Here is a 7,878-nt window from a genome sequence, read left to right on the forward strand (position 1 = left end):
TGAAAACTGCCAGATTATGCCGGCGATGCAATGTTGCCAGATGTTGCTATTAAAATAAACAAAAACATATCAATAAATAAAATAAACAAAATTATTTCAAATATTTTGGAAATTAGATAAAATGAAGTTATCGCTGACCCTAAACCGCAACTTCCTACTTTATTAACTTTCTAAAGTGTTACATTTAGTGCAAAAACAAGTCAAAAACGCTTATAATAGCTGGATCTCGCTCACTCACAAATCTCTGAAGACATCGTTCACTTCAGAAGAGTCTCGCAGTGATCACAACGGCCGCTAAACATCATGAATTATACATGCAGACATTCATATGAGGAGTTTAGCAGCAAATTAGTCAATCAGAGAACAAATGTAATTTTCGAACATGAAAAATTTACCCAGGTCCGGACCTCGGTGACCTCATAGCTGGCTACTTCATGAATTATTAGATTGAAATTGAGTTATTTTCACTTATTCCAACAAACCTGAATGCAACTTTTAAGTGATTGATGATGATCTCAATCCAATATTCGTAAAATCAGAGTCACAACCCTGTTCCTGAAGACACCTCAACTTTGCAGAGTTTGGATGAATCTCTCTTATCAAACACACTTGATTCAACTCATCAGATCATTAGTAGAGCGATCTGTGATGTTAGCTGAGTGTGTCAAATAAGAAAGAGCTCAAAATATACAGAAACAGTGAAGAGAAACACAGGCCTACTGTATAAAATAAAGTAAATAAAACAAAGACACTGTAAAATACTCACTCAATCTTTCTAGATGCTTTGATCACTGGCAGCAGCCTCAGAAGACATTCTTCTGATCGATCATATTTCCTCAGATTAAACTCATCCAGATCTTCTTCTGAGTTCAACAGCACAAACACCAGAGCCGACCACTGAGCAGCAGACAGAGAGACTCCAGAGAGACGATCAATACCTGTTCTGCTCAGGTATGTTTGTACTTCCTGCTCTAGTGAACGATCATTCAGTTCATTCAGACAGTGGAACAGATTGATGGATTTCTCTGGAGAGGGATTCTCCCTGATCTTCTGTTTGATGTATGCAGCTGTTTCCTGATTGATATCAGAGCTGCTTACTTGTCTTTCTCAGGACGCCTTGTAAGAGAGTCTGATTAGACTCTAGAGAGAGACCTAGAAGGAACCGGAGGAAAAGATCCCAGTGTCCGTTCTCACTCTGTAAGGCCTTGTCCACTTCTCTCTTCAGTAAACTGATCATTGGTGACCTGAACACATTCTTCAGTCCTGTGTTTTGTTCAGAAAAGGACAGCAGCTTGAATAAAGCAGCAAGAAACTCCTGAATACTTAGATGAACAAAGCTGAACACCTTCCCCAGCTGCAGTCCAGACTCCTCTCTGAAGATCTGGGTACAAACTTCCTGAGTACAACGGACACTTCTCTGACATCAATGCCGGCTCTCCTTTCAGGTCCTCCTCGTAGAAGATCAGGTTCCCTTTTTCCAGCTGCTCAAAAGCCAGTTTTCCTAGAGACAGAATAGTCTTTCTAGCCTGATCAGGATCGATTTCATATTTTCCCATCATACTTCTGTGTCTTCAGTTTGGTCTGAAAGATCAGGAAGTGTGTGAACATCTGTGTGAGAGTCTTGGGGATCTCTGCACTCTCTGCTTTACCCATCATCCTCTCCAGAACAGCGGCTGAAATCCAGCAGAAGACTGGGATGTGACACATGATGAACAGACTTCTTGATGATCGGATGTGTGTGACGATTCTATCAGCCAGACTCGGATCATTTATTCTCTTCCTGAAATATTCCTCCTTCTGAGGGTCGTTGAATCCTCGTACCTCTGTGAGCTGGTGGACACACTCAGGAGGGATCTGATTGGCTGCTGCTGGTCGAGAGTGATCCAGAGGAGAGCAGAAGGAAGTAGGTTCCCCTTGATGAGGTTGGTCAGCAGCACATCCCACTGAAGCTGATTCTGTCACATCAGACAAGCTCCGACTGTTTTGGAAATCTAGACGCAGTCGACACTCATCCAGACCATCAAATATGAACATGATTTTGTAATCCTCATAATCTGCTGATTTTAATTCTTTGGTTTCTGTGTGAAGGTGGTTTAGAAGATCCACAAGACTGAGATGTTTCTGTATCAAGTTCAGCTCCCTGAAAGGAAGTGGAAATATGAAATGAACGTCCTGATTGGCTTTTCCTTCAGTCCAGTCCCAGAATGAACTTCTGCACAGAGACTGTTTTTCCAATCCCAGCGACTCCTTTAGTCAGCACAGTTCTGATGGGTTTGTCTTGTCCAGGTGAGGGTTTAAATATGTCATTGCAGTTGATTGGTGTCTCCTGTGTCTCTGGTCTCCTGGACACTGTCTCAATCTGTCTCACCTCATGTTCATTATTGACCTCTCCACTGCCTCCCTCTGTGATGTAGAGCTCTGTGTAGATCTCATTCAGACGTGTTGAGTCTCCATGATTGGACAGTCCTTCACTGAGTCTCTCATATTTATCCTGTAGTCTGGATCTGAGTTTTTGTTGATACACAGGCATCAGTTCTGAGCAAAGGAAAATAATTGTTGTTATTGACAGAGCAATATATTAGAAATGTATTTTTAGGTTTGATATGTTAGATATTAGATTGTGTCGTGACATTCAGGAACATTAGTGACTGAAGACAGAAGGATGATAATAAAAACACAGACTATAATCTGCTGATCCAGAGCTCTTTACTGGTCTGTAGTGTGTCAGCGAGGTCTGTCTGGTTCATCTTCCTCAGGAGGAGCAGTGTGATCTTCAGAAGACCCTCTCTGACTCTGTTATGACCCTCATCATCAGAACGGTCTCTTTCAGAGCATTCTGGGTAATCTGGACTCAGTAGTCTCTTAAAGCTTTTTAACTCAGAGATGATTTTGTGCTCAAGCTCCTGAAATCATAGTAAATATTCAAAACAATAAACCTGCATTCAGTCACAGAGAAGGTGAACCAAAGGATCATAGTGGCCTATAACTTATCTTACGAGGTGTAGGAAATAAAATATTAATATTACAGATAGAATTTAACATTTAGTACTTTTACCCAGAGGGTCATTGTGTTGGATGGACACACACCACACACACAGACACACACACACACAAAACCAACCTTGAAAATGGAGTCTAATTTCTTCTTTGCTGTATGTGATTCTCGTCCTTTATGTTTTTGACTGTAGTTAAACAAATATTTAATATTTTTGTAAACATGTAGTAATGCATACACATCAGTAAATTAAAGAATATAATGAATATCATATTTCTCATACTGTAAACTACACAGCACCTCAGATCAGCAGATGTGTCTCCAGAGCTGAAATGAATTGGTTGACCCATTGACCGGTCACTCTTGATGGACACACAGCTGGGTTCAGGAGATTCATTCTGACACAGACTGAAATATAACAGAAATACAAACTGTTTCTGTAAATCTCACTCTGCTCTGACAGAAACACATTCACCGTTTCAATCTCTCTTTAGTGTTCATCTTTCACTTGAGGAGTCTGTTGTGACTTGAGAGTTAAAAGACTAAATTATTATTTTTCTATGAATAAAAGGAATCTGTCCCATGTGCTCTTTTCATTCATATATTACAGAATAAAATGGACCAATACACACATATAGATAAAGACACAGACACATCCAGCAGCAACAGAGACAGCTGGTGACAATATCCATAACACACCACAGCTACAGTAAATATGAGACTCATAATATCTCACCTGGACTCAACAGAAGAGTCTTCCTCTCTGCAGAGATCTGAAACATCCATCGCTGGGTTTTTCCTCACAGACACATCCATGTGTTCAGATAAATCTGATTCACGCCCCTGAATCTGACTATAAATGAAAATGATATTGTAGTGTGCATTTATCGTTTCTGAACATTATAAATGTGAAACATTTCAGGTTTTCTCACCTCTTGACTGTCTTTATCTGTGTGTCATGTTCTTCAGAGAGATTCATTCTGGAGGCCATGGTTTAATCTAAAAGCAGATCCAGATGTTGATCACAGAGTCAGTTATGAATCAGAGATTAATCAATCTCAGTATCAGACATCAGAACTGACTTGAAAAGTGTATTCTTCACATTTACACAGAATCAAATTACAAACAAAGAGCATAACTAATTCAGACAAGCACTGTGTTAAAATGAAAGTAAAAGTTTAATCTGACGATTTACAGACTCTGTGTTTTATCTCATTGTTCATTTAAACAAATATCTGACACTGCTTTTTTTTTGTACTTCACTTTAAACCAGTCAGGATTGATTTTAGCTATCAAAGATGATTGTTAAATCGTGATACTCACTGTGTTTTTCTCTCTTAATGTAGTTTATTTCCTCATACGATAAAACAGACCCGCTGTAATAGTTTCACTTTCATGAGTCACCTGACAAGGAGGAGTTTAAGAGTCAAAAACTAACCATAAAGTGTTTAAAATCTACTCTTAGAATTTAATATCAGTATTTAATATTCAAAGTTATAACCCATGAATTGATTTCCTTCACAGACACCACAAATAATTGAATTATTAGTGAAATGTCAGTTACCTCAAATACAATGAATCACTCAATTGGTTCTCACTGGGAAACAGAAATTACTCTTTAACTGACTAGTATTTTGTCTTTTGTCACGTGACAACAGCATTTGATAGATCAATTAATTTACAAGCTTCTTTACAAACAGGTGCAGTTATTATTTTAATCACTAGAAGTTATTAAATTCACTCATTAGAATCCTTATATATATATATCAGTGGGTTTCCAATTTCCAAAACCAAAAAATCTTTACTTATTTATTTTTATTTATATTGTTAAAGCTTTCGTTTAGTATTATTTATTTGTGTAGTTATTATGTTCACATACGTCTGTAAATGGTGCTTTGCATGTAATGTCACCTCTTTGTATGCAATATTGACATTCTCTGTAATTTTATCTTTGGTACCTTGCCATTAATAATAATTATAGACTAATCAATTATCTTTCAGGCTCAGACTGCATTGGTAACGCCAGGGCCTGTCTACGCCCATATAATACATTCTCTGCAACGCTTAGGGTCTGTGTATTTTGCGCATGCGCGAATGAACGAATCACTCCCCGAGACGACTCGTTCTTCCCGAGTCACATTAAAGATTCGTTCTAAATTAATGAATCGTTTAAGAATGACCCGTCACTAGAAGTTACTGGTTTGACTGTCGTTCTGGTGCACTTTCACGGTAAGAAGGTTGGAAAAACACGGGTTTCCTGGAACGCAGCATTACGTTTGTACCCAAATGACTCTCAACTGAACTTGTTTCCCATAAACAGAACAATTAATAATCAGTTCACTTGTTACAAATGTTAACTGTCTACCTCCTTTCGTTTAAACGAGTCAAAACAGATATTATATCAGACCGATATAAAGTTGGTTTGACGTTGGACATTCGATGTTAGACAGATATTCAGCCGGCAAAAAAAAATTAATAGATTATTAATGGTAGCGTATAACTGTATAAAAACGGTCTTATTTGGAAAGTAGCAGAACGTACAACTGAACACAGATTGCAGTTCAGTTTTTTAAACCTGCCTCGATTTGTCGCAACGCATTAACGCTATATCAGTGATGAGCTATTGCCTAGGCTATTTAGGGATCATCTACAAAGTACATGGAAATCTTAAAAATGGTCAATGACTCCCAATCGGATTATTTTGCATAGTTAAATAAAAGGAAAAATTACGCCCCAGGATATTTGAAAAGTACACACAAAATATCTAACTCATAACGCTCCTTGTTCAACTTAATCGTAAATATCTGAAATAAAAAATAGCAATAGTAGTTACTGTACTAGCTATATTATAAGGCATAGAAGCCACTGAAGGCACACCTTTCCGGAAGAAAAAAAAGACCTGAATGCATTTGGCCTAATCCATTTCTTTCTTTCTTTCTTTCTTTCTCTTTTATAATTGTATGGCAAAAGACATGCTATTAAAACAATTAAACATATATATTTTTATGTACAATTAATTTCAAAGGGTGTATCTTGTTACTAGAGTAACATTTTGATGCTGGTGTAGCCACAAAACTACAGAAGACATGGTATGTAATTATTTATTACAGCAATACATTAAACTTAACTGAACAGAAAGTGTTCTAAGGGGGTAGATTTAAAGTCTCCTCTTCTTTTACAATATGATGAATACAAATCCATTGCATGCATTGTTATATGTATGTTTTAGGCAGCGGCAGTATTGATATCTAAGAAATGACAGAGGGTCTGTCCTATGTCAGGAATGCAAAAGCAGTTGCATATTTATTCTCTGGAAGCCAGGCTTAATATGTTTTTTAATTGATTGTATCACCAAATAATCAAATTAATCAATATTTTTACATTTTGATGTTTTGTTCCTATTCAGGTTTAGCTGTATAAAACTTGTAAATGCAATTCTGCCATAAGGACATGAAGGTCAATAATACACAATGTATCTATTAACACTTGAATAGTACTCATCTGAACTGCATACTTAGTTTTAGTTTAAAATGTAACATTAAATCATAAGCAGAAGTTGGTCAACTCTAATGTTCTCTGATAACATATGCTCTGTTCCAGTGACTGGCTATGACTTAAACTTGGAGGGAGACTACATCACCTGTGTTTTATCTATGTGTTTACAGGGGTGGTTTAGGAGTATGTTGGTCATGTGATCATACCAAAGGAAACTCAACAGAGAATCAACATCTGGCCGGATGAGAAGTAACCTCACAAAATGTATGACTGGCCTACAACCCTTCAAAGTTGTCCAAGGATGTGAATTTATTGTGACGAAAGACAATCACATCTGCATCAATAATAGAACACCATGTTCAGATGTTGCTAAAAGTATCTGTAATGTTGACCTATCAGAATATGTAGAAAATATCATCCATGATTTTAAGTTATACTGCAGTTTTATGCTGGATCCTCTTACTAATTTTCTACAACCTTTGGAAAAATTGAGAAATCTTTCTTCAATAAACTCTTAAGTTCTATGTCCACTTTCAAAGATGACTCTTGCTACTGGTTTGTGTATTTTGCATTTGATTTACATTGGTTATCAAAATTACATTTTCAGAATATGGAACACAATCACAAAGGTATAGATGGATATATACACAAATTCCTAAGCGTGAAGTAACTTAACATTTAATCTCAGTTGTGCATTATCAATTATACCAAAAATGTGAAGACAGGAGAACATGTTTGGAAGGATTCTGGTACAAAAAAGGACTTTATTTCACATGGGATAAAATAAATCAGGCATGATCAAACATTACATACATTTGCCTTGAAACCTTTAATATTAAGGTCATTACAACATTAATATTTCTCAACTGATGTTAAGTAAATAAACTGGCCTGTAGCCTAACAAAACAACAGTAGAAAATAGTTGCATTTTGAAAACAATACCCATCTCACAGATGGAATTTAAAACTTGCACAACTTTCAGTTAAAATGAAAGTGACGAGTCCACAATAAATGAAAACCCCCAAGAAAAAAGAAAAAAAAAAATTCTGTTTGGGAATGACAGTTGAGGAGAGGAAAATAAAGACATCGACTGGTTCAAAACCGCTTAGAATTTCAAACTAGGCTAAAAGACTGTAATTTACACATATCAGGCCTTTCTACAGAGCACATATACCATCTTTATATGTTGTGTGGCAGTCTAGCACAAACCTGATAAAGACTTTTAGCATGTCATTAAAACAAGTTAATAACGTTTTAATGACGATTTAAAAGCATTTAAAATTGTAAAATTGTGTTCATTAAATGAAAATGTCATGTAATACAGGTAAGTTACAGAAATAGTTTAGCCATTAGAACCAAAATTAAAATTACATTCAGTAAGACAAATG

The 7,878-nt window shown here is 36.5% G+C and overlaps 1 protein-coding gene across 1 annotated transcript; it reads right to left on the reverse strand.

The window, feature by feature from the left end:
* Positions 1 to 2,188: 2,188 nt before the first annotated feature.
* On the reverse strand, positions 2,189 to 4,345 carry LOC113094006 (uncharacterized). The gene is made up of 7 exons (XM_026259634.1): positions 4,319 to 4,345; positions 3,928 to 3,994; positions 3,732 to 3,848; positions 3,296 to 3,403; positions 3,122 to 3,182; positions 2,711 to 2,903; positions 2,189 to 2,535 (listed from the first exon to the last, which is right to left on the reverse strand). The coding sequence occupies exons 2-7, from the start codon at positions 3,984 to 3,986 to the stop codon at positions 2,189 to 2,191; spliced, it is 885 nt and encodes a 294-aa protein (XP_026115419.1). The 5' UTR covers positions 3,987 to 3,994; positions 4,319 to 4,345.
* Between the last annotated feature and the right edge of the window lie 3,533 nt (positions 4,346 to 7,878).

This window comes from Carassius auratus, unplaced genomic scaffold (assembly GCF_003368295.1).
Source record: "Carassius auratus strain Wakin unplaced genomic scaffold, ASM336829v1 scaf_tig00215210, whole genome shotgun sequence".
Taxonomy (NCBI): Eukaryota; Metazoa; Chordata; class Actinopteri; order Cypriniformes; family Cyprinidae; genus Carassius; species Carassius auratus.

Bases quoted from the DNA above. Each gene is read 5' to 3' on its own strand.
- LOC113094006 (XM_026259634.1), bottom strand. From the start codon at position 3,986: ATGGCCTCCAGAATGAATCTCTCTGAAGAACATGACACACAGATAAAG. The intron at 3,849-3,927 runs GTGAGAAAACCT...TTTCATTTATAG, and splicing joins CAGATAAAGACAGTCAAGAG to TCAGATTCAGGGGCGTGAAT. The intron at 2,904-3,121 runs GTTGGTTTTGTG...CTATGATTTCAG, and splicing joins AATTAGACTCCATTTTCAAG to GAGCTTGAGCACAAAATCAT.